General features: G+C 36.4%; 1 protein-coding gene across 1 annotated transcript in view; it reads right to left on the reverse strand.

Moving 5' to 3' along the window:
• The window catches only part of FBXL17 (F-box and leucine rich repeat protein 17), a 601,730-nt gene that overhangs the window by 165,367 nt on the left and 410,909 nt on the right, over positions 1-25,454 (reverse strand). Inside the window, exon 7 of the mRNA XM_064274712.1 lies at positions 19,653-19,729. Within this exon, the coding sequence (XP_064130782.1) occupies positions 19,653-19,729 (77 nt within the window). The remainder of the gene's footprint in view (positions 1-19,652; positions 19,730-25,454) is intronic.

A 25,454-nucleotide genomic window follows, 5' to 3' on the forward strand; every position in this document is an offset into this window, starting at 1 on the left:
CAGTTGTTTGGACAGAACAAGTGGATATTTAGTGGTTTAAAGTCAGGAAAGGTGTGCATCAGGGTTGCATCCTTTCACCATGCCTATTCAATCTGTATGCTGAGCAAATAATCTAAGAATCTGGACTATATGAAGAAGAATGGGACATGAGGATTGGAAGAAGACTCGTTAACAGCCTGTGATATGCAGACAGCATAGCCTTGATTGCTGAAAGTGAAGAGGGCTTGAAGCACTTACTAATGAAAATCAAAGACCACAGCCTTCAGAATGGATTACACCTCAACATTAAGAAAACAAAAATCCTCACAACTGGACCAATAAGGCACATAATAATAAACGGAGAAAAGACTCAAGTTGTCAAAGATTTCATTTTACTGGGCTCCGCGTGCTGCACGGGACGCTCGGGGACGCGGGCGCGGACGCGGCCCCGTACACGCGGCACCCACGGGCAGGCGGCACGCGGGTCAGACGCACAACCGGCGATGCGCGCGGACGGACAGACCGCGCACCCGAAACGCGGGCGGGAGACGCGGATGTACGGGAAGCAGCAATCAAAAAATCAAAGATGCATCACACTGGGCAAATTGGCTGCAAAGGACTTCTTTAAAGTGTTGAAAAGCAAAGATGTCACCTTGAAGACTAAGGTGTGCCTGACCCAAGCCATGGTATTTTCAATCGCATCACATGTTTGTGAAAGCTGGACAATGAACATGGAAGACCGAAGAACTGACACCTTTGAATCCTGGTGTTGGCAAAGAATATTGACTATACCATGGACTGCCAAAAAAGTGAACAGATCTGTCCTGGGAGAAGTACAACCAGAATGCTCCTTAGAAGCAATAATGGCGTGACTGCGTCTTGCGTACTTTGGACATGTTGTCAGGGAAGAGCAGTCTCTGGAGAAGGACATCATGCTTGGCAGAGTACAGGGTCAGCAGAAAAGAGGAAGACCCTCAAGGAGATGGACTGACACAGTGGCTACAACAATGAGCTCAAGCATAACAACAATTGTAAGGATGGTGCAAGACCGGGCAGTGTTTTGTTCTGGTGTACATACAGTTGCTATGAGTCAGAATGGACTCAATGACACCTAACAACAACAACAAGTGATTGGCTTAAGACACACCCTGCACTGATATGATCTATTTAACGTAACAAAGAAAACTCTATCCCCAAATGGGATTATATCTAGAGGTATAGAAAAATAGGGGTTAGGATTTACAACACAAATTTTTTGGGTACACAATTCAATGTCAATCCATAACAGATGCCACTGAAACTTGTCATCCATAATCTCAGAACCAATAATAAAGCTGGTGGGAAATACTTGCAGATAGAATTTGTAGCACATTTTATAACACATTCTGGCAATATTTTCTCACCAATAGTTGTATTAACTAGTTTCCAATCCTGTTTTCCCCATCCCCTGTCCCTAGGAGATTAAATAACAGAAATACCTGCTTTAAAAGACGTTCTCATGGAGGGTGGATGAAGCCCTGAAACTACTGCCCGGCGATAATCTTTAAACCTTAAACCAGAAATATCCCCTGAAGTCATCTTAAAACCGAACAACAGTTTAGCTTAACTAGTAAAAAAGGTCTGCTTTGAGCATTAGGCTCTTTTAAGAACTATCTATTTTTTTTTATATGTGATCATATCTATCTATATGGGAGTTTTTGGTTTTATATGAGATTATGGAATCCTGGTAGCTCAGTGGTTAAGAGCTTGGCTGCTAACCAAGGTCAGCAGTTCGAATCCACCAGCTGCTCTCTGGAAACTCTATGGGGCAGTTCTATTCTATCCTATAGGGAGGGTTGCTATGAGCTGGAATTGACTTGATGGCAATAGGTATGTGTGATTGAAGTGACAACAGCAACTCAAAAAGTTAGACAGGAACCTTAGGGGGCAGTGAATTTTTGTTAATGAGGGAGGACTAACTCAGAAAAGGAGGGTGAGAATGGTTGAATAACTTGAAGGATGTAACCAATGTCACTAAATTGTACATGTAAAAACTGTTGAACTGGTATATGTTTTGCTGTGTATATTCTCAGCAATAACAAAATAAATAAAATTTAGAAGAAAAAGATGTTTTCAAAACTGACAGCTTTTTTCCAAGAACAGTTTGTGCTGGTTAGGGGGTACTAGCTACCAATCTGCTGGTCTTCCCAATAGTAGCAATTCATGGAAATGGCAAATTTTAAATTACCTTTTTTTTCTGTCTTTCTGTGTCATTTTAGAGTCATACTGATACAAAAGGTAGAAGCAATATCCTTTGCGATTTTGCTGCCCAGTATTAACTAAGTTTTTCTCTTTCATACAAAAATAAAATGGAAATCTAAAGTTGGTTGTTGCTGTGGCTATGTCTGTGGACTGTGTATAAATCCTGTGTTAAAATTCTGGGTGAGGCCAGGTCTGACTGGACCAGAGGCTGTAGCAGAGGTGCTCAAAGTCAGCACGGCCATCCTGTCACATGGCTTACCCTCTCCATCTCAACGTTAGGAGTAAAATATATGTTTTTTTTTAAACTGTCCTGAACAGGAGAAATAAGAAATATGGTGTGTATGGTAGTTAAATATCTGTCCTATTATAAATAAATATAAGGAGCCTTGGTGGTCCAATGGTTAAACACTAGGCTATTAACCAAAATGATGGCAATTTGGACCCATCCAGTGGCTCTGTGGGAGAAAGACCTGGCGTTCTGCTTCTGTAAACCTCACAGCCAAGGAAACACTACGGGGCAGTTTTACTCTGTCACGTGAGGTCCCATGATTCAGAATTTACTCGATGGTGCCCAACAACAACAATATAAAATCATTTTAACATGTAAAGACAAGTCTGAAGCTGATCTTAAAATTTCTGCAGTAGGTAAAGAGTTAACAAAAGCTTTTCCCTTTCTGCATGAGCATCTGACCTTTGGTTAACTTCCTAGATCTATTCCCCTGGTAACTCTAAAGTGGAATGTTAACCATGTTATTAGACAAACACTGCTTATAGTAAAAATGACCTCTGATGGGTAGATAACATCTGGCTCATTTGAAAGAAGTATAAATACCCAATGGGGACACCACAACTTTAGATTTCCAGAGTGCATTCTTATAGCTGGACATGTAACTTGCAGGGATGCTAGAAGCTGTGTCTATGACTATTCCAAGAGACATTAGTTCCTGGGAGTATGAGGCTTCTAAGCCAGAGTAGCACTTGTACCTGCCCTATGTGCATCTCATCTTCTTGCATCTGTGCCTTCATCTGGGGGATGAAAGAAGATGCTGGGTGAACTGCAGCCTAGACTGCTCCAAGGTCTTCTACAGAAGAGGACTGACTGATACTCCTGGCTTGCAAGTTGAGATTCTGATCCTTCACCCTTCTGAGTAGATGCTTCCAAGAGTGGCCTATGACAGCTAAATGTTTAATTGAACCTACCAGGAATCTATATGTTATGGATTGAATTGTGTCTGCCCAAAAATCTGTCAGCTTAGCTAGGCCATGATTCCTAGTATCATGTGATTGTCCACCATTTTGTCATCTGATGTGATTTTCCTCTGTGTTATAAACCCTACCTCTACGACATTGATGGTAATGAGGTGGGATTATCAGCAGTTATGTTAATGAGGCAGTATTCAATCTACAAGATTAAGTGGTGTCTTAAGCCAATCTCTTGAGATATAAAAGAGGGAAACGAGCAGAGAGACCATCAAGAAACAAGAGTCAGGAGGATAGCGTCCTTTGGACCTGGGGTCCCTGTGCTGAGAAGCTCCTTGACCGGAGAAGATAGATGTCAGAGGACCTTCCCCAGAGCTGACAGAGAGAGAAAGCCTTCTCCTGGAGCTGCCACTCTGAATTCAGATGTGTAGCTTCCTGGAGTGTGAGAGAATAAATTTCTCTTTGTTAAAGCCATCCCGTTGTGGTATTTTCTATTATAACAGCACTAGATAACTAAGACACCAAGGTAGCCAGGGCACCTGAATGTTTAATTTTTAGTATAATTTTTGGTGTCAGGTCTATGTGTAACCCAGGATAAGAAACATATGACTAAAGTTATGCAAAAATTAATTTTAATAAAATTTGCATTCATTCATTCAAAAATATTTTAGAAAATTCATCGTACGTGTTCTGTGACAGACTGGAGGGTAGGAAGTAGGCAAATAGGGAACACAGTTAAGTGGCTAGTACAGTTAGCAGTGGAACCGGCACTATTTGAGATACGTTTTGAGGGTACAGCTGCCCTGGCTTATTAATGGACATAAGAGGAATGAAGAAAAGTGAGACATCAGGGGCATCTAGGTTTTGGCCTAGGTGACAACGTGAATAGTGATGCCATTTACTGACTCAGGAAGACCAGTAGTGGTTTGAAGGGGTGACAGAAACGGTGGTGAAAAACAAACAGCCTTCTAGTCCGCATTTAGATTAGCCCACTGAAAAGGAGGTACTACACAACCCAGTGGGGGAAACAATGCTTTGAAAGTAGTGATAATATGGATCCAGTTTAATCATCAGCATTACATACCTAATTACTTTTATGGGAAACAGGGATGAATAAAGAAAAAAAAGTAGGAATGGCAAAACACAGCTTTAAGTGTACAGCACATCATGTGTTAAATTGAAACAACCCCAAAGCTCAACTTCCTTCACTGTTCAAGGATAAAATCCTTTACTGTGTACACACAGGATAAAGGATTTGCAACTATATGGTGCTTGAGAAATACGGTATTGCTGTAATTTAACTCACTGTATGTGGGCTTCAAGATGCACAGTGGCATTCCGAACCAACTTTTAAAGAAAATTGCATGGAATTTTCAAGACATCAGGAGCGTTCTTAAAAGTTATGCAGAGAAAACGGATTTTTTATAGTTATGAATTACATTTAGCACTGCCAGATTGCAGGGAACTCTCTTTTTGCTGCAATTTGGTTGGAATTACTGTTGACTAAGTTTTAATTTAAAATTTTCAGGATTTAAATGGAAGAATATAGGTCACTGAATTTTCATTCACTGTTTAAGTATTACTACTGACAGAAAGCAAGCTTTGTTAGTGAGGGTCCAGTTTTGGCCCTGCAGTCCATCTCTACTGTAGTAGCTGGGAATCGAGTATGTGTTAGAGAGAATAATTTGGCTCTCAGTCAGTCAATCAGTGGACTGAACACACAGTTAGAAACCCGCCTAACACAGAACAGAAGCTCAGTTGAGAAAATCCTAAATGTATTTGTGAGACAGACTCAAGTCCACACAAGTCATATGTTACAATCACAAGCTGGAAGGGATTCGATCTTTCCTAGCAGGTTGTAGATTTAGATAGATTTGTAATAGGCCAAAAATACACTACACAGCTCCAAAGGCTAATTCTACAATTTCCAACTGGTTTTCTAAAGTTGGGGGAAAACAGGCTAAATATTTGGAAAGCCTACTACTGATAAAAAAAATTTACAGAGCCTTGCCATATGCTGAGAAACCTTGAGTAATTACAATAGGTTAATTCAAGTGCTGTATTTTAAAATAACTAATTTAAAAGTATATGGTATGTGTGCTATTAAAAACAAAGGCTATTTCTTGAATAAAGATTTAAAAAATATATTTTTTTTCCATAAATTGGACAGACTAGATTTCAAATCAACAGTCTACCTAGCAAAAGATAAAAGTATGAGCTCTGTGAGAGAATCAACATAATTAAGGAATGGCAGTGCCTTTCCACATACTTTAAGTGTGGGGGGGGGGGTGGGGGGCAGGGGTTTCTTCAGGATTGTGCTCTTTTTTTGGCTTATTTGTCCTCAAGAGCTCCCAACTCTTAAATCAGTGTTTTCCTCCAAAGAATGACAAAGGTGATGGATGATATTAACCTGTGTTAACACTCACTCATGCACATACCCTGAATTTGCTCTAACTCAAAAATACTGTGGAAGTAAAAGAACATGATAGAAATCTGGGAGGAATATGCACATGGAAAATAGGGAGCTGGCCTTTAAAGTAATACAATGTGCAAGCATGTAAATCACTAATAAGACTACACTGTTAAGTATCACCAAAAAGCTGTGACAATAAATAAACCACAAAATTACACGCAAATTTCAGCAAGCTTGCTAAACTCACCCGTCTGCCACTTAAGAAAATTTTATCAGAATCCAAGTGAGTGAAAATATCGCTGAATCTATTCTAATTTATAATTTCTAGGAAGTAACTCATTCTCAAACCTTGATTGCAAGGTGTGTTATAATAGCAAAATTGAAAACGAAGCTTTAGAGGATTTCACCTAATTTCTTATGTAAACCTAAGCAGAAGGAATGATTCTCAGAAAAAGCCAAGTACATTTGCCTGAACATAAAATAGGACTGATTGAATTTCAAACTCATTTATTTTGTAGAGTTGAAATTTTAAGTTCCTTATTACAATTCAAGATTGGCTTGAATCTTATTTATTATTAAAATACATATATCGTATATCATATACCTGAAGTTGTAATATATATTTTATTTGATATATGTATTATTCTCATTCATTTCAAAGAAGTTAATTGGTTACTATAGGATAGAAATAATTTTAATTTTCAAATATATCCTCCTCAAGCATGTTCAGAAAGTGTCATTCTGGATGACTTCAAGCTGATGATGAGCTCTTCCTACCTGAGTGCCTAGTCCTCAGTACATCAGAGGAGCACCTCTGGACTTCAAACCCTCAAAATGTGACCGTCCAAGGCTGGGTTTAGAGAGACTTTCAAAAAGAGAGCAGGGAAGAGGTTGGATCTTATTAGTATATTATGATGATTTTAAATCTGATAGTAGAACAGAAGAATCCTTTATGAGAGGAAATAAAATATCTTCCAAGGAAAACTGGTTTCTTGGAGAAGCTCCTCAAGCTATATGTGAGGAAAGGGGACAGTAGGAAGAACACAGAAATGGGAAATTCAGCCCAAGAAAGAGATGGAGATGATTAAAAAGATACTACAATCATCAATCATTAAATAGTATTTAGCCAATTTATACATAATTTTTTCTTATGCTTCTAAGAATTATTTATCTTACGAAAGCATCTTGGCAAGCAAAATTTACATTATATCAGTATAAAGGTAGTTCATTTTTAAAGGCTGCATATTTAACAAATAAAGAAATGCCATAATTCCCTGAATTTGTTTACTCCTCATTTCTAATTTTTTTTTTTTAATCTCCTTTTCTCTGCCACACTCAGTCATTCTCAATGAAAGACAAGTCGCTTTCAGGCACTCGGCACACACTGCATCTAGAAACACGTTGGCTGGATCAGACATGTCAACTCAATACAATTGTTTGAAAAGTTGAAAAGTTCAAACTATTTATTTAATGTCATGCAGATATACTCAAGAAAAGAAACACATTTGACAGTTAAATTCTAGGTGATTGTATCTAACAAACCCAAGGAAATGTTTTAGGATAAGGGTTAAAATTAACAATATAATATTTAAGTTAAAAGTAAGTTTGATTTACTTAATTAGAAATTAAATGAACAAAACTGCCTTTTTTGCTTCAGGAGAAAGTTCCATTTAATAGCTATCCTAAAACGAAATCACCTCTGTCAGACACTCCTAGCCCAAAGACATGAGATAGAAGGAATATTAACCCTTTATTTTATAGGTAATAAGATCAACATCTGGGATTCAATGATTCTGGGAAGGTTGGCACCTTCTACCTCTTGAAGAACTATGCCGTTTTTGTACCAAGGAAATTTACCAGTTTCTATTCTTGAGCAGGTCATTCACTAACATATCTAGTTCTTACTCAGTAAGAAGGTGAACTGCAGTAGTGTTTTACAAATTGTTGATTGTCCTAGTAAGTAATGAAATCAATTTAGTGAGAGTCAAACAATCACTTTAAAACCAAAACTGAAAAAACAAATCAGAGTGTATCATACTGTTTAAGTTAGAGATATACATATACATATAATGCAAAACATATTTCTCATCGTGGGATAAAGAAGCATGCATGCCCTTGAAAGAAATTACATAAGACTACACAATTAGAAAACTTTTCTATTTATTTCCAAATGGCTGGGTCCAAGACATCTAATATCAGCATTTACTTAAAATAAATGCAGAAAATTTGAGATAAACAAAATCAGAAGGCAATCTCCAGAAAGTTGACGAAGTAACTTTTTTTTTTTTTAATTGCTTCTTCTCATGCCAATCTTTAACTTCTTCAAAAGCAGAAAATGTTGCTGGTGATTAAGAACGTGGCAGATATAAGGAACTAGAAGTTTTTAGTGTACTGGGAATTCTTGAATAAGGATGCTCTAAAACCCAGGAGGGCAGATGTTGCTGTCTAATAATGAGAAGGTTGGACTTGTGATAAAGTAAACAACAGGTTTTAAGCTGGAAGGGAGAAAAAAAAAAAGGGCAGAAAATAGAGGGACATAAGGCTCTGCGTGGACAATAGGCTTAGAAGACGTAATTTGCAAAAAAAAAAAAAACAAAACTAATCCATCATTAAAACCAGGGTTCTCTACAAAAATGGCTGATTCCATGTCTACAACATGAAACACACAGGCTAGCCTGAATATTTTGACATAATTGGTCCATGTCAAGAGGACTCAGGAATCAACTTGAAATTCTTTTTTTAAGTGGCACAGTGGTTAAGTGCAACAGCTGCTAACCAAAGGATTGGCAGTTCGAATCTGCCAGGTGCTCCTTGGAAACTCTATAATGCAGTTCTACTCTGTCCTATAGGGTCGCTATAAGTCGGAATTGACTCGACAGCACTGGGTTAAAAAAAGTTACTGCAATGGATTGCCAAGTTTATGATGACAATTAAACAACAAGAATAAGAGTAACTCCTGATTGGTTGGGTGCTGGAAACCAACTGAATATTTTGAAAACTGCCTTTCCTATACATAAATTGAACTCAAGTAAACAAAAAGTTGAAGAGAAAAGTTGCTCTTTCTATAATGAAGTCCAGCTAATAAATGAAAAAGGAAAGATCTTCCCAAGAGGCTTAGCCCTATCAGTATTAGTGGATATAACCATGAGAGCCTAATCAATGATTTTTAATGTTTGTATTATGCTTTGGATGTTACTATCATTTTCTAATGGAAACCTTGGCAGATGTTTGTTTTTCAAAATAAATCAGATGTCGAGTGCCTTAAGAATGCTAATCAATCAGTAAATAGTGAAGTAGACTTAATCGAATATCAGCTGGCAAGGGCAAAATTATCTCAAAGAGAAGGTAAAACCATAAGACTGCTTGTAAGTACAGAAATATGGTTTGATGTTTTAGAAGAAAGGGATACAGCTCTTGGGTTTTTCCTCCCCAATTTTCATGCGATCTCAAAAAATGAGGAGCTCTAAAGCACACAGAGGAGGCAGAGAGTAAAGCCACACTGAACAGAGATTCAATCTTGACTTCTCAGAGACCATCCTGGAGAGGCTCTCCCAAGGAAGAAAGGCAGATGATGACACAGAGGCCTGGGAACTTCTAAATTCAGGTTAAGGAAGATGAACCTGAAGAGAAAAATTGCTTATATTTTTGAGAATGGTACAATTATGTGTTTCGAGAAATATCTGTACCTTTAGAAGCTACTATGAAATTACTTCATTCAAAATTACTTTAAAATGACCATTTAAATGAAGAAAGCATTTCTATATGAACAGCAGAAGAATCGAAATATTTTGACACAATCCAGTAAAAATCTGGAGAGGGAAGATTTTAGTTCTAGCTTTCCTAATTAATTAAAACCTCTCTGGACCCAACCTCCCCATCTAATGAAAACGGGGGGTCATGGTAATATTTATGCTTCTTTCATCAGTTTGTTGTAATAATTTAAAAAGAGAATGTGAGAAAAAAATTAACACATAAAAAGTATATAGTTTTTAAATAAAAAAAATTTGTTGAATATATGAATGCATATTGAATATCAGTGTTCCTCTACCTTTCAGCCTGGGAACACTTAATCATGGCATACAACTTCTATTTGGTGTCAGCATATCAAAGTCATAGCGATTAAACACATTAAAGCTATTAAGTTCTACCCAAAAACCAAGCTACTAATTAGATCTCATGGGATAGCTGCTTTGTGACATTGTTTCTTTTATACATAAAAACCCAGTGCATACACAGATGGACGATTATGTTATTCAGTTATATTCTTTAAGCTATGACAACTGGATAAATCCAATATAGCTTTGCAGTACTAAATACTCCTAAGCATATCACAAATCTATGAACGATTATGTAAGAGACTCTTACAGAGAAAAGTCATCGAATGTAGGCTCTGGAGCCAGATGAGTTAATAGTGAATATATACCATACAATTACTCACAAACTAAATAAATCTGAGCCTTTCCAGGCCTCAGTTTCCACATCTGTAAACCTGAATATTCATCTTGTTGTTAGCTGGTGCTGAGTTCGCCCCTACACAGGGCGACCTCAAGTGTGCAGAGTAGACCTGCTCCATGGGGTTGTCAAGGCTATAACCTTTCAAGCAGATAGCGAGGTCTGACTTCTGAAAGCACTTCTGTGTGGATTCGAACGTCCAGCCTTTTGGTTAACAGTCAAGCGCTTGATCATTTGCGTCACCCAGGGAATATTAACAGCACCTACCTAAAATGGGATGCCAAGGGGCTTAAGAGCCCTGCTGGTGCAGTGGTTAAGCCCTTGGCTGATAACAAAAAGGTTGGCAATTTTAACCCACCAGCTGCTCTGTGGGAGAAAGATGTAGCAGTCAGCTTCCACAAACTTTTACAGCTTTGCAAACCCTATGAGGCAGCTCTACTCTGTCCTATAGGGTCTCCAGGAGTTGGAATTGATATGATGGCAATGGATTTTTTGGAAGCGGATTAAGTAAATATTGCCCACAGAAAGCAATAAATGTTAGCTGTTCTATCGTTAAGGAATCTTGGTGGTACAGTGGTTAAGAGCTCGGCTGCTAACTAAAAGGTTGGTGTTTGAATCCTCCAGTTGCTCTGTGACAGTCTGCTTCTGTAAAGATTACAGCCTTGGAAACCCTACGGGGCAGCTCTACTCTGTCCTATAGAGTTGCTATGAGTCAGAATTGACTTGAGGGCAAGGGGTTTGGTTTGATTCTATTATTTTATTATTGACATGAAGCTTTACATTTTACTTTTTTCCAGTAGAGCTGGATATTTGCTTAGTAGTTAGAACCCAGAGTGGTGTTTCTTTTTATATAATATATGGTAAGTGAAGTTGTTGCCATGGGAATTGTGAATAAGACAGGAAAAGTTGAGACAAAAATTGGAACCTACCATGAATTTTCAACTAGAGTATTTTCATAAAGTTTCTTCAGAATTTGCCTGTGTGTGCACGTAATCACTTCGGATGATTTCTGTTCTTTCTTTAGATTAACCGATGCATACAAACTCATCCATTCAGACACCTGTTCTTCCTCTAGCTTTTCCCAGGGCTGTACTACCTCAAACGGCCTTCCTTCTCTTCTCTGTCCACCCATGCTTCTTGCACAAATCCTTCCCCAACTATTTCAGTCTGTGATGATCCTGTCCTCTCTTAAGCACTTACATCTCATAGGACCTGTTTTTTATTTGACACTGTCATATTGCTTAATATGTTAGAAAACTTTTCACTGCTTATGTCTGTTTTTTTTTTTTTTCTTTAACAGGATGTACTTCTCATCCATCTCTGTATTCTACACAGAACCCAGCCAGGAGCATGCACACAGTAAACCACAGAATAAACATTTGCTGAATGAAACAAAAAACCAGTCCAGAATCAATCCCAGGATTAGAAAAGAGTTTAAAGATTCTATAGGCCAATTCCTTACCCAGCGCTTCCATCTTTCCACGTTCCCCCAAAAGATAACCTCTGCATGACTACCTCTAGTAACAGAGAATTTACTACTACTCGAGACGTCTAGTTCTAAGAAGTTATAAGCATTAGGAAGTCATTTCTTCTGTGGGATACTGGGAAGCCAGTATTATTGAAATTATCTTGATGTTCATTTCAATTCCCTTGAGATCTACTCATCACTGATATAATACTGATAATGATAATAATAATTGTATTGATATTATTACACAGTGCAACAAAAACAAATGTTTCTTTCTGCATACGAGTGTACTAAGCAATGAGGGTTAAATATAGGAAGGCTATAAAAATGATTCCATATGTGATTTGGGACAAATTTCTTTTACCTGTAATAGAACTCCTTCACGAGATCAACATTAAAAAAAGCTAATCAAAATTAATTATTTAATATATTTTAGAAATGCTAAAAGTAACTGAGGAATGTTGGAAAGTTAATGTTTTAGATGATTCCATTAAATATGAAAATTTAGTATTTAGCTATAAAAGCAAATTAATTTGAGCCAACAATACTGAGAGGGGCCCTGGTGGAGCAGTGGTTAAGCACTCAGGAGGTGTAGGAAAGTTGTAAGGTGTAGGAAAGGGGTAAGCACACAGAAATAGGTTCATCAGTCTTTTAAATGTAGGTTAGAAGATTTCTTAATAATAACAATAATAAAAACTATTATATATGAAGCTAAAATTACCCTTTAAATGTGTTATGGAACTATTTTCTTGAAGATATATTTTAAGAAGTTCTCAACAGATTTGAGATACACAGCTTATTATGGAAAGACATAGTTTACGTAATAAGCATTATAATTGTTCAGTCCATTTATTTCAAGTTGCATAGCTGTAGTCTTGGTATGACCTAGGAATTAAAGAAGAAACTCAACAATTTCTTTGCTATTGAGCAAAGAAAAGCATTTAGAGGTTATAATACCAAATTTTTGATAAAAAATCATGATCCTTACTGAGAAAAAAAATAATAATAATACTTGTTAAATACAATAGAAGTATAAATCCAATAGTGGGGAGCTTCAAGGGTACAAATAAAGAAGTAGAAGTAAAGAGAAATAACTTTTAAAATGGACATATAAACAATGGCAGTTTACAACAACAGGAGATTTAGCAATTTAGTACTATTTGCTAGAAACAATAAAAGCGATCAAATGGAGAGAAAGCATGAATGGTCAACAGTAAACAACAGGACATTCTTTTTAACTTGCAAATGTATTTTCTAAAGTTCTTCTCTCTTACTTTACAACCATTTAAGTTATTCCTGCTTACAAAAGGGGTCAAATCTTACCCAGCAATTTTCGAACAGTTTAAAATACAATTTGAAAATGAAAAAAATAAGAGAAAATCTGGGATTTAATTTTAAATGGAACATCATTATCTGTACTGAATACCTAACAATATGAAAAATAAGTTATAATAAAGAACCCAATTTTTTTATATAGGATTTTTTTTCTTGAATAATTTATCAGTTTGGCAAGAAAAGATGAAACTACTGTTGACACTGGTGTAACGCAGTATGCTTTCTTAAGCTTCTTCAGTGTGTTTACTTTGATAATGTATCCCAGATCCTAATTTGGATTAACTAACAAACAGCTAAAGATGTCTGGGGTCCCAAGAAGAGGTAGGGGATGTATAACCTATTAATCTTTCAATAGCATTAGAAGGTCAACAAGGCTGGGGTGAGGCATGGGTTACACCAAAGCAAAGATTAATGTCAGCAGGCCACTCCCTGCTATTTATTTTTCTTGTCTGGAAAAACCAGATGTGTTCTTTTTGTTTTTTCCTTTAATAAACAGTCTAGCCCTATCTCCTGGATCCCACCAGAATGAAAGCTCTGGGAATGCAGAAACTATACAGCTCCTCCATCTAGTACATAAACCACTAAACCCACTGCTGTGGGTACTAAATCAACATTTGTGGACAGAATAAGTTTATGTGTGTCACATGGCAGGTCGACTAAAATGACATCTTAAATGATAACCATGGAACCAGTGACCTTCTTGACTTGGGAGACTGCCCAGAGCAATTCAAAAGCTTTTCCGGCAAACCATAGGATTGTTAAAAAGTCCCAGATTAGGCAGAAGAGCACTGGTACAAGCAGAATACTCAGTAGCCAAAGACAGCCCCAGGAAAGCAGCCAAAAGCCAGTGGGAGTGACAGAGGAGCACGTGGGGCAGCAGGGTGAGCCTGCGCGCTGCCACGTACCTTGTAGTCCTCCAAACTGTGAAGTCAGCAGTTGAGTGCTTACCACCCTCTTTAATTACAGGTTATTTGATAACTTGAGAAGGGAAGCAAAATGATATCCTGTAGCGTGAATTTCTAGGGCCCTCAGGAGTTGTGAAATCAAGAGTAATGTGATAATATCCCAGAAAAAAACCTGGTTCCTTCTTATAAACACCCCTTGACAGAACTGTTACACTGGTAACAGTCACTATGGAGACACTAATTAATGGAGATAAGCAGTTAATCCGCCCATCTCGGTTATTAGAACACTGCATGTTCTATGCTGCACAGCCCATGAGAAAGAATGGCTGATTTCTTCTCCGTGTCTTCCTATTAATCCTAAGGATACACTTTTCCAAAGGAGGAGACTTTTTAAAAGAAATTTTCGAAAGAAAAAAAGTTTTGAAGTAGAGCAGAAAGGTAGGCTGGAAAGTACTAGCTAACAAATTATCCCAAGAACAAAAGAAAGCATAAAGCCAGCCAAGAGGAAAGTATCTAAATAAAAATGAAGGTGATATACAGAAGAGAAAGGGGAGAAACCTATAAAGGGAGGCGAATTACAGGTTTTAAACGTTTTGCTCTTCATTTCCTACTAATAAGAATCTGATTTAGGTAGCTTAGGTATGGAAATCAACTAGGCAAGTATAGATTAATATAGATCAAGCTTCTAAATAATAGTTCCCACAAACAGGAAAGCCACACTTGGAGGAAGAGGAGGGTCGATTCTCCTTCAGAGAAAGAGAGATAATTCTATTATTGTAAGAACTACCAATTATCGAGAGTCCACTAGGCCAACAGCCACTACATGGGAGTTTCATATTCATTTTCACTAATTTATGTGCTATTGATTATCATGACAAAACTAGAAGGTTAAGTAACTTGCTCAAGGTCATAAAGCAAAAAAGACTAGCAAAGCTGGAGTTGTAATCTAACTCTCTGACTCTGGAGTTCAGGTTTTTTCCACAATGCTGCTTATAATATATATTTGTTCAGGGATAGAAGAGTGGCAATATTAGATTTCTCTTCAGAGAACAATTTCCTAAGATTATATTTTCCATTTACTTGTGCCTGAATTATTGATTTGTTTATAATTGCTGTCTTTTACTATAAAGATCTATGTTCAATTTAAGAAGTAAGAAGCCTATTAGAATGATAAGTTTTCTTTGTGATAATCATAAATCAATTAAAATGAACATAAATTCATAACAGCCTGGCCAGGTGTTGCTAAGTACTATAATACCACATTCAACATCTGTGATAATCTTGACAAAAATTAAAAACTATATGTCAGATGAGCTTCTGTTTTTGAATCAATTTGTCGTTGTTCTTAGGTGTTGTTGAGTCAGTTCTAACTCATAGCAACGCTCTGTACAACAGAACGAAATGCTGCCCGGTCTTGTACCATCCTTACAACTGTTGCTGTGTTTTCAGCCCACTGTTGCAGCTACTGTGTCAAACCACCTCGCTGAAGGTCGTCTTCTTTTTCACTGACCCTCTACTTTACTACGTATGATGTCCTTATCCAGAGACTGGTCTGTCTCGATAACAAGTCCAAAGTACATGAAACGAAGTCTCACCATTCTCTTTTCTAAGGCATATTCTGGGTGTCCTTCTAAGACAGATTTGTTCGTTCTTCTGGCAGTCCATTGTTTATTCAATGTTCTTTGCCAACACCACAATTCAAAGGCATCAATTCTTTTTCAGTCTTCCTTATTCATTGTCCAGCTTTTGCATGCATTTGAAGTGACTGAAAATACCATGGCTTAGATCAGGCTCGCCTTAGTCCTCAAAGTGACATCTTTGCTTTTTACTACTTTAAAGAGGTCTTTCGCAGCAGATTTGCCCAATGCAATATATCGTTTGATTTCTTGATTGCTGCTTCCATGGGTGTTGATTATGGATCCAAGTAAAATGAAATTCTTGACAACTTCAATCTTTTCTCTGTTTATCATAATGTTGCTTATTGGTCCAGCTGTGAGGAATTTTGTTTTCTTTATGTTGAGATCTAATCAATACTGAAGGCTTTAGTCATTGATCTTCATCAGTAAGTGCATCAAGTCCTCTTTGCTTGCAGCAAGCAAGGCTGTGTCATCTGCAAATCACAGGTTGTTAATGAGTCTTCCTCCACACACTTCTTCATATAGTCCAGCTTCTCAGATTACTTGCTCAGCATACAGACTGAATAAGTATGGTGAAAGGAAACAACCCTGAAGCTCACCTGTTCTGATTCTAAAGTATGCAGTATTCCCTTGTTCTGTTCGAACGACTGCCTCTTGGTCTATGTAAAGGTTCCACATAAGCATAATTAAGAATTCTCATTCTTCTCAATGTTATCCATAATTTGTTATGATCCACACAGTCAGATGCCTTTGAATCAACGCATCCTGTAAGGACCTTCAAAAACCTTAGTATACTCTACTGAAAGCATGTACACACATAATGCCTTAGAAAAATGAGATTTGGGGTAGATTAACTAGCTTGAATATGAGTAATGCAATAGGAAGTAGAATTATGGAATACTCTCTTGAAGGATGAAATCCATAAGGTATCAAGTGTACATCGAAATGTATCATCTCTAACCAGCCTCAATAATCAAAAAGTACTACACAATATGTTTCTACTTTCCCAGTTAAAGAAAGAAAAAAAAAAAAAAAAAAGACATCTGTTTTTCCATACCAGAATTTATAATTAACACAGGGCAAGAGGACACAGGAGGCTTCCCTGGCACAGCAGTTACCTCCAATGACATGCTGTTCCTCTGGATACAATGAATAATCCTTATCACTGTCTTTTTGACAAATATTATTCATGTGTTATTGGCACTGTACCAGGGAAAAAGAGATGAGATGAGCTGAGCTTTCAGTAACTTGCTTTAATTTTATAATCAAATAGCAATTACAGTACAATCTCATAAACTATCAACCTTTTCCCCCTTCCTCAATTATGCTCCAACATTGTAGAGAACATTGTAGAGAACAGATGCACAGAAACTTTTACCACAAACCATATGAATACCAAAAACTCAGGAAAGAAGGAAGGGAAATGAGGGGGGTTGGGGGGCAAAGGGCTTGAAACTTGGAGAGAATGAGGTAGGAGAAAAACTGTTAGATTTCTCCTCACCATGGGGATAAAGCCCCCAAAATATACATTTCTGGTTCCTCTGAAATAAATAAAAAATCTGAAATGGACTAGATTAATTGTTTTCAACTCTGGCTGAATAAACATGAGCATTACTTATGCAGCTTTTACAAAACCATTGCCTGAGTCCCATCTACTAGAAATTCTGATTTAAATTAGTCTTGGATAAGGCTTTTTTTTTTTTTTTTTAAGGCTCAGGTATCAGTATGTTTCAGAAGCACCTCAGCTGATTCTAATGTGTGACAGGGTTGAGAACCTCTGGCCTAAATAATCCAGAGATGCAAATAAATATAAACCATAGGGTTTTAATATAGTTCTCACCCCTCCAAGGAAAAAAATTCTAAAAATTTAAAACACCAGAACCATAAAAATATCACTAAACAATAGCAGCAGTAACAACAGCAAAACCAGTTTCCAAGAAAAGGAAAAGAAAGGGGATAGAAGAATTTTGTTTGACCCTTCTCTCTATCCTCCTTTTGTAGGAAGGTGAAGTTTATCAGCAGTACACACTGTACTAATTACTGGTTAACCTGGGTGCCAGGTACACACAGGAGCAAGAAGTCAGGCATTAATTCCCCAGTTTACCAATGAAGAAACTAAGCAACAGGGATGTGAAGGAGCTTCCCTAAGCCAAAGAACAAAGACAGAAGTTGATTCCAGATCTTCTTTTCTAAGACCAGTGATGCTTTTCCTCCTGCTCCATCTCTTCTAGAACATTTCTTTGCATTTGCTAACTTAACAGATATGTTGCTGTGCACTAGCTTTGTTACGTGACAGGTCCCTGGGAGTAGAGTATAATTTTGGCAACATTTTCCACTGCAGAACCTCAAAGAGTTCATTATAAGGAATTTAATCTATAGTTTCTGGCTATGAGCAATTTGACACTTGGCAGCAAATAGGTAAAGGGGGGGAATAAAAAATAAAATAAGATTGGAGAAGCAGGGACGGGACTGATGGTAAAGAACCTTGAGTGCCAACTAATGAGTTGGAATGAATATACAAGTTATTTAACAAACCTACCTGTACCTAATACATGCCCTATGCACAGCAAGGCAAACCCTCTAAGATCTAGACAAACCAAAAAACCTGTTGCCATCAAGTCGGTTCCGACTCATAGCGACCCTATTGGACAGAGTACTACCCCACAGAGTTTCCAAGTAGTGCCTGGTGGATTTGAACTGTGGACCTTTTGGTTAGCAACCATAGCACTTAACTACTACGCCACCAGGGTTTTCAAGACCTAGACAGTAAGGAGATGTTAAAGGTTTTGGGGTATGACAGTATCAAAGTAGGTTTAATATACCATCCATAAAACAAACCATGAGGGAAGGAAAATACAGCAAAACGCCCATTTTGCATGGTAGAATTAGTCGGGCGGGGGCGGGGGGGTGGTAACAGAAACATTATGTATAAATCCATATAAGACACATTTATCATTCTAAAAAAATAACCTCTGAAAAGAAATTAGGGTTATTTTTAACTCTTCTTTTATGCTATCTTTTATTACAGCGTTAATAGTGTTTTTCCAAAAGATGAATTTAATAAATGATAAAACACAACCCTCTCACTCAGCAGATGGTCAGCATGACATCCTGGGACTGGTGGCATTTATCAGTGTATGCTGAAGCTAACAATAAGAAAAATTAATAGATTATCAATACCCCTCAAGGTAGAAAGTATATATGCAGTTTCAAATAAACAAATTAAAAAGTTAGAAAAATGTCTTCTATAAAGCCAAAAATCTGTCTAAAACTTTATATTTAGATTAAATACATAAATTGATGAGAAAAACCTATACAAAGCTGAACAAAAAAAGAAAAGCTAGGTTATTTTTGTTTATTATTCCCAATAGGACAATTTCGTATTTTTTATATTTTTATAAAATCACTTGCTTTTCTACACTTCAAAAAGGGAAATTGAAAATTAAGATAATATAAAATCTTATAAATGTATAAACTTTACTTTTTATATATCTAAGCATGGAATTTCCCAATGCTTTAAAAAAATCTAAAATATTAAGGAGTTTGACATTTAGAATGTCAGCAAGAGTGCATCTGACATGGCATTAAATTAAAGAAATCAACTCAATGTAATAATTTCCTTAGTTATATTTATTACATCAAAAAGTTAGCTTAGTTATATTTGTTATATCAAAAAGTTAGTTATATTTATTATATCAAAAAATGGTATTTATTTTCATCAGATAGCTCTTTTAGCCAGTGTCAGCGTGTCAGCTCTTTTTGATCCAGTGTCAGTGTGTACATGTGTGCACGCTACGCAAGCGTGTATGGTTGCATATGGCAATAAACTGATATGCATACCCACTTTACTGTGGTTCTTAGTCTCACTGATTTCTTGATTTTTTTTTTGGTATAATCAGAATTAGCACAAATGAAGATAATCTCTAGGAGATAGGGGTTCTCAATTTCTTTGAAAAAAACCTTTCAATTTTTTACAATTTTTTTATTCTTGGAAAAGATTAAGACAATGGTTTATTACATACCATAATCTGTGATTTTACAGGACACCAGATACAGCTCTTTCAGGTTTTGTCCTTCCTTTGCAATGACCTCTACACACCTGAAAAACACAAAAAAACAGTGAGTTACTCTAATGGCGTTTCAAGTTAAGTTAGCAACAGCTTGGCCACCACCCTAACAGGAAGAGGTCAGCTTTGGATGAATGCCACAACGCTCTTCTCTCAACAGACCTCTGTCAAGGTGTTTAAGGAAAAGGTATTATATTCCCTGCTTTAAACTCAAGTGCTCCAATACCTAAGTGACTTTAATGAAATACATTTACGACTAGTGCACCCTTTAAAAACAGAGCTGGAAAAGAGATATTACTATAAAAATAATGGTTATAAAAGACTAGAAAACCTGTGCTATAAAATAGCTAAATATATATACACATATATATATACATATATATATACATATATATACATATATATATATATACATATATATATATATATATCTCCTATATCATGAAACGGAAACCCTGGTGGCATAGTGGTTAAGTGCTACGGCTGCTAACCAAAGGGTCGGCAGTTTGAATCGGCCAGGCGCTCCTTGGAAACTCTGCGGGGCAGTTCTACTCTGTCCTATAGGGTCACTATGAGTCGGAATTGACTCTATGGCACTGGGTTGGGTTAGATAATGAAATGATACAAAAATAATTACAATGAAATCTGAAATCATAGAATATACATGGGTGGTCACAAGGTGTCTGGTGATATTCATTCCCTGTGATTCAACAATTAACGATGGAGTTGGATAACATGGAAATACACATTTTTTGGTGAAATTTTATTCAACATAATACCAAAATATATTTTAAAAATCCATAACTTCTATAGATTAAAGGTGAAAAAACTTCTGCACATGTAAGACCTTTAAATTTTTTTACATTAAATTCTTTTATCCTTAAAATCTAAAATGAATTACATGGGTACAGGCTATTTTAATAATACAGAAACATACAATTTAAAGTCTTTCTGGTTTAAGTTAAAAGGTTTTGAATAGTACACTCTGTTCTAACAGCCCTAGCAAAGCTTGCAGCACAGAATAGAAGGGACCTTAAAAATAACCATTAACAACACTATCCATTTCGTGGCTCAGTCCCTATATCAGAAAAGCCCGTACAGTTACACTGACACATAGGCATATGCGCCCTTCAATACATTCAGTTTCAATTTTTGTAAATAACAGTTAAGTAAAAGGGTAAAAGCAAAAAGAATCATTACCCTTTTCCAGGACGTAAGGATCAAGTAATCTGATACCTGTGTGTATAATCCATCAAAAAATTACTCAGTATCCATCTCTTTCAGATATTTTATTTGCTGTCTGGCTTATTTGTAGGTATCTTCATAAAATGTCAGGGAATTTTATACAATTTTATTCCAAACAATTCATTATTGAAGGTTAAATTAGTTAGAGGGAAGACCTTTTTCTTTTACAAATATTTTTATACGATTTTATTTTAATGGAATGATAAACATTTTAAATTTTCTCAGAATAACTGAATAAACTTTCTTTTTGGGCTATTAAAAATAATTTATGATAAAAATGGGTACTTTTCTATGTTTATATAGAAAACTATCAAAATGGTAACACACTGCAATTATGATTGATATAGCTTATTGCGAACAGAAATTTTAAAACCTAATTTCATGTCATTTTGCTTTAATATAACATTTCAGTAAACTCATTAAAAAGGATAAAAACAAAAATGAAGCATTACAGACAACAATCATGATGTATTTGCAACTTTAAAATGTAACTTTCACATCCTCAGAATAAAAATAAAGGCCCTGGATGATCGCAAAGTCCTAAATTTTTTTTTTTAAACTTTGATATCAAAGATATATAACTCACTGCTCTCCTCAATCACTAACCAAGAAAACTCAAAGATCCAATATTCTGTGTGGCCACCACAAAAAAATTAATTAGTGTAGAAATAATGTTCATAGCATTAATTGTATTTTGTTCTCATGCTCTGTGCAAATAGTTCAAGATCCCTGATTTTATATTTGATTACAAAAAAACTTCAAACAAATGCAATGTTATTTGCATTCCTTCTACTTGATTCTATATTAGATATGCTATAAGCACATATGAACTTTAAAGTCATACAAACTACAAACAGCAAATAACACAAATCAATTTCACTGTACAAGCCAAAACAAATGCAATTTCATAGGCAACAAGAAGTGGTAGTCACATAAAATAAGAAAATCAGTCACTGGATGAAGGCGATCCTAAAATTAATAAAAGGCCTTGAGCATCAAGTTTCCTCCCTGTACAACTGAGAAAAATTCTGGAAGTGTGGATGATTACGAATAGGCATTGCAAAATTACTTAGCTTACTCAGGAGGCAATGCAATAGCCAAAAGATAACAAATGATTAAGAAGTAAATGGTAAGTATCTTTCAGACAAAAGTGGAAAGAAGAATTATAAGAGAAAAGCACTTTGCTTTTACAAAGGATCACCTAGAGTTTAAGCCCTGTTTTTGAAAGTTCGGTTACGTAAGTTTTTCAAAACACTTTTAATTACTCTGTAACCACAGCCAGCGAGCCAAAAGTTATACATACCATAGAAATATTAACCAAATAAAGATTCATAGGAAAAAAAATATCCCTTGGAAGATCTGTAGCAAAAGTTAATTTTAAATCATTCACGGTGATACCTGACAAGAGAAATCCCAAGTTCTGTGAATCTGGATGGAAACTCTTAAAATTATAAACACAAAACTGAGTGGTTCAAACAAATAGCTAAAATAGCTATTGTTTTAAGAGTTGAAAATGGAAGAGGTTTGTGTTATCCTGTGCAAATTGGTGGAAATGGAACACCACATCATGTCCTGGCTAGCGCCTGAAGCATTGTAATTCATCTTAGGTCTAGTTTCTCAGGCAGCATGCGGTGATAGCAGGCCATGATGAGGGACCATGGGTGGTGACTGTCTTTTCCTCCTTAAACTTTCAGAATGTGTTCTACATTTACAGGGAGTACACTAACATAACAAAAGCCTGTGGACCACATTTACTCTAAATAATTCTACCGTGTTGTACAAAGAGTTGGCTCTTTGTCACTATCTTTAGTGTATTAACATCAGAGCATTTCCAAATCGCGCTGTACAGTATATATGCAGAAAACAAAGAAAGTGGTAAATCTTAGAAATTATTTAATCATTTTGAGTATATATATATATATATATAAAAACCCACTGCCGTCGAGTATTTTTAAATGGTAGCCAGTAAAGGAGAAAAATGTTTGCGAAGTGATAATCCCTAAGACCCCACGTGTCTGTCAGCTTGTCATACTGTGGAGGGTTTCATGTTACTGTGATGTTGGAAGTTATGCCACTGGTATTCAAATACCAGCAGGGTCACCCATGGCGGAGAGGTTTCAGCTGAGTTTCCAGAGTAGAACAGGCCAGGAAGAAGGACCTGGTGGTCTACTTCTGAAAAAAATAAATAAGCCAATGAAAACCTTATGAATAGCAGCAGCACAGTGTCTGATATAGTGCCGAAGATGAGCAGCTGGAGCAATAACCAACATTATGATCAATGAAGAAAAGGCTGAATTGTCAAGGATTTCATTTTATTTGGATGCACAATCGACACCCATGGAGGCAGCCGTCAAGAAATCAAACATCGCATTGCTTTGGGCTAATCTGTTGCAAAAGACCGTTTTAAGGTGTTCAAAAGCAATATCACTTTAAGGACTAAGGTGCGGCTGACCCAAGCCATAGTGTTTTCAACCGCCTCATATGCATGTGAAAGCTAGACAATGAATAAGGAAAACTGAATAGACCCCTTTGAGTTATGGTGTTGGTGAAGAATATTGAATATATCATGGACTACCAGAAGGATGAACAAATCTGTCTTGGAAGAAGTATAGCCAGAGTACTCCTTAGAAGGGAGGATGGCAAGACTTCATCTCACATACTTTGGACATGTTATCAGGAGGAATGAGTCCCTGAAAAAGGATATCATGCTTGGTAAAGTGGAGGGTCAGTGAAAAAGAGGAAGAGCCTTAACGAGATGGACTGACACAGTGGCTGCAACAATGGCCTCAACCATAACAATGATCATGAGGATGGTGCAGGACCAGACAGTGTGTCGTCCTATTGTACACAGGGTCCCTATGAGTTGGAACCAAATCGACTGCACCTAATAACAACAACAATCTCTGAGTAAGAAGGAGAATGATAGAACCAAATACCACATTTAGAACTTCTGATTCTCCATCCTCTCTCCTATTCACAGATACCACATAGGAGAATATTCATTAATCTTAGTGATAAATTACAGTTTGGTCCTGAGGAGAAAGCCAAGAGTCCCTAAACTTAGAGTCTAGAATTCATATTGTTCCCATTCCCCCACCATCTTTAAGAACAAACCTCAGAATAGGATATGATCAACATTCTCTAACAGTCAGTACATTTAACGATTCCCTACTTCATGTATGACAAATTAAGGAGCTATAAAACTCAAAAGGATAATATACTATCACAAAATATAAGAATCTATAAGATTATTAAGGAAGAATTCATAAGGGAAAATGATGGGGAAAAATGCAGAACATTAAATATTATTAAAATACCCCATGAACATCAAACACAATTAACTCTATTAAATCATCTTCCCTAGTTCTGAGAAGGGGAGACAAGTCTTAACAAGGGAGAATTAAGAATTGGAAGACAGAGACTCCAGTCTCAGCTCCAGGGAGCTACAGAACAGCCACCTCCCTTCTTTAGAGCCCTAAAGCATCATTATAAGATGAGGGTCTATATAAACCTTTTCTCCAAATCAAACGTCCTAGGTTTGTTTAAATATACTTCAGTTTATTCTGGATTGCCACTCCTCAAATTATTTCTCACTTTTATGTTTTGGAAGGTTTCTGAAGAGAATTAAAAAAAAAATTGCTACCGTTGTAAATTCTTACGTAACAGCTGTTGAGTACATATATATAAACTCTTTTAGAACACAGAAAAGGGACAGAGAACCTGTGCCAAAGCATCCAGGATTATTTTGACAATAATGTAATTTTATGTTCACTTGCTTTTGATAATGCTTAAAATGTACCCGAAACAGTTGATAAAATTTGAAAAACAACAGAAAGGTTACTTTTGTAAGCTATATGGGTTTTAAAAAAAAGAAGAAGAAACGGCATTACTTAGTTTCAGTGGAGGGAAAATCTGTCTCCTTAGCAATAGATTCTTAATCACCTAATTTATGGGAAGGGTAAAGGTTAATGAATTAAGCTGTGTAAGCTTCAAAACTATCAAAGGAATTCAAAAGAGCCTTGAATTATGGAAAACAATGGCCCATTCTACATACATACCAAATTTTTATGTTTTTTTGTCTCCAACTCAAAGGCTGGAACATGGCATTAGTGACAATTGAAAAGAACTAATGAGGAAATATGACTACATTGCTTGCAAGAGGAGTGTCCTAGGAGACCTTGTTACTGTTTGTGATGTGCTTCAAACCCAGAAGAAGCTAATTGGAGCTGCCAGACACTGGTTTGCAAATTTCACTTTAAAGGACAGGCTCAATCACCTTAGAGGTGTGAAAAGAAATGTCCCCATTAGAGACTCATTAGTATGTGGCTTGGAGAATTTCTAAATAAACTTTAGGATGTTCTTTCCTAAGTCATTTTTATATTTAAATAATAGATATATCTTTAAACTGAGGAAAAAATACAAGACAAAAACAACACCACAAATTTAAAACCAAAACTATGAAGACTGCCATAATGTAATAGGCAAGGAAGTAAAACAGGAAGCTAGGCATGT

Source organism: Loxodonta africana, chromosome 2 (assembly GCF_030014295.1).
Source record: "Loxodonta africana isolate mLoxAfr1 chromosome 2, mLoxAfr1.hap2, whole genome shotgun sequence".
Taxonomy (NCBI): Eukaryota; Metazoa; Chordata; class Mammalia; order Proboscidea; family Elephantidae; genus Loxodonta; species Loxodonta africana.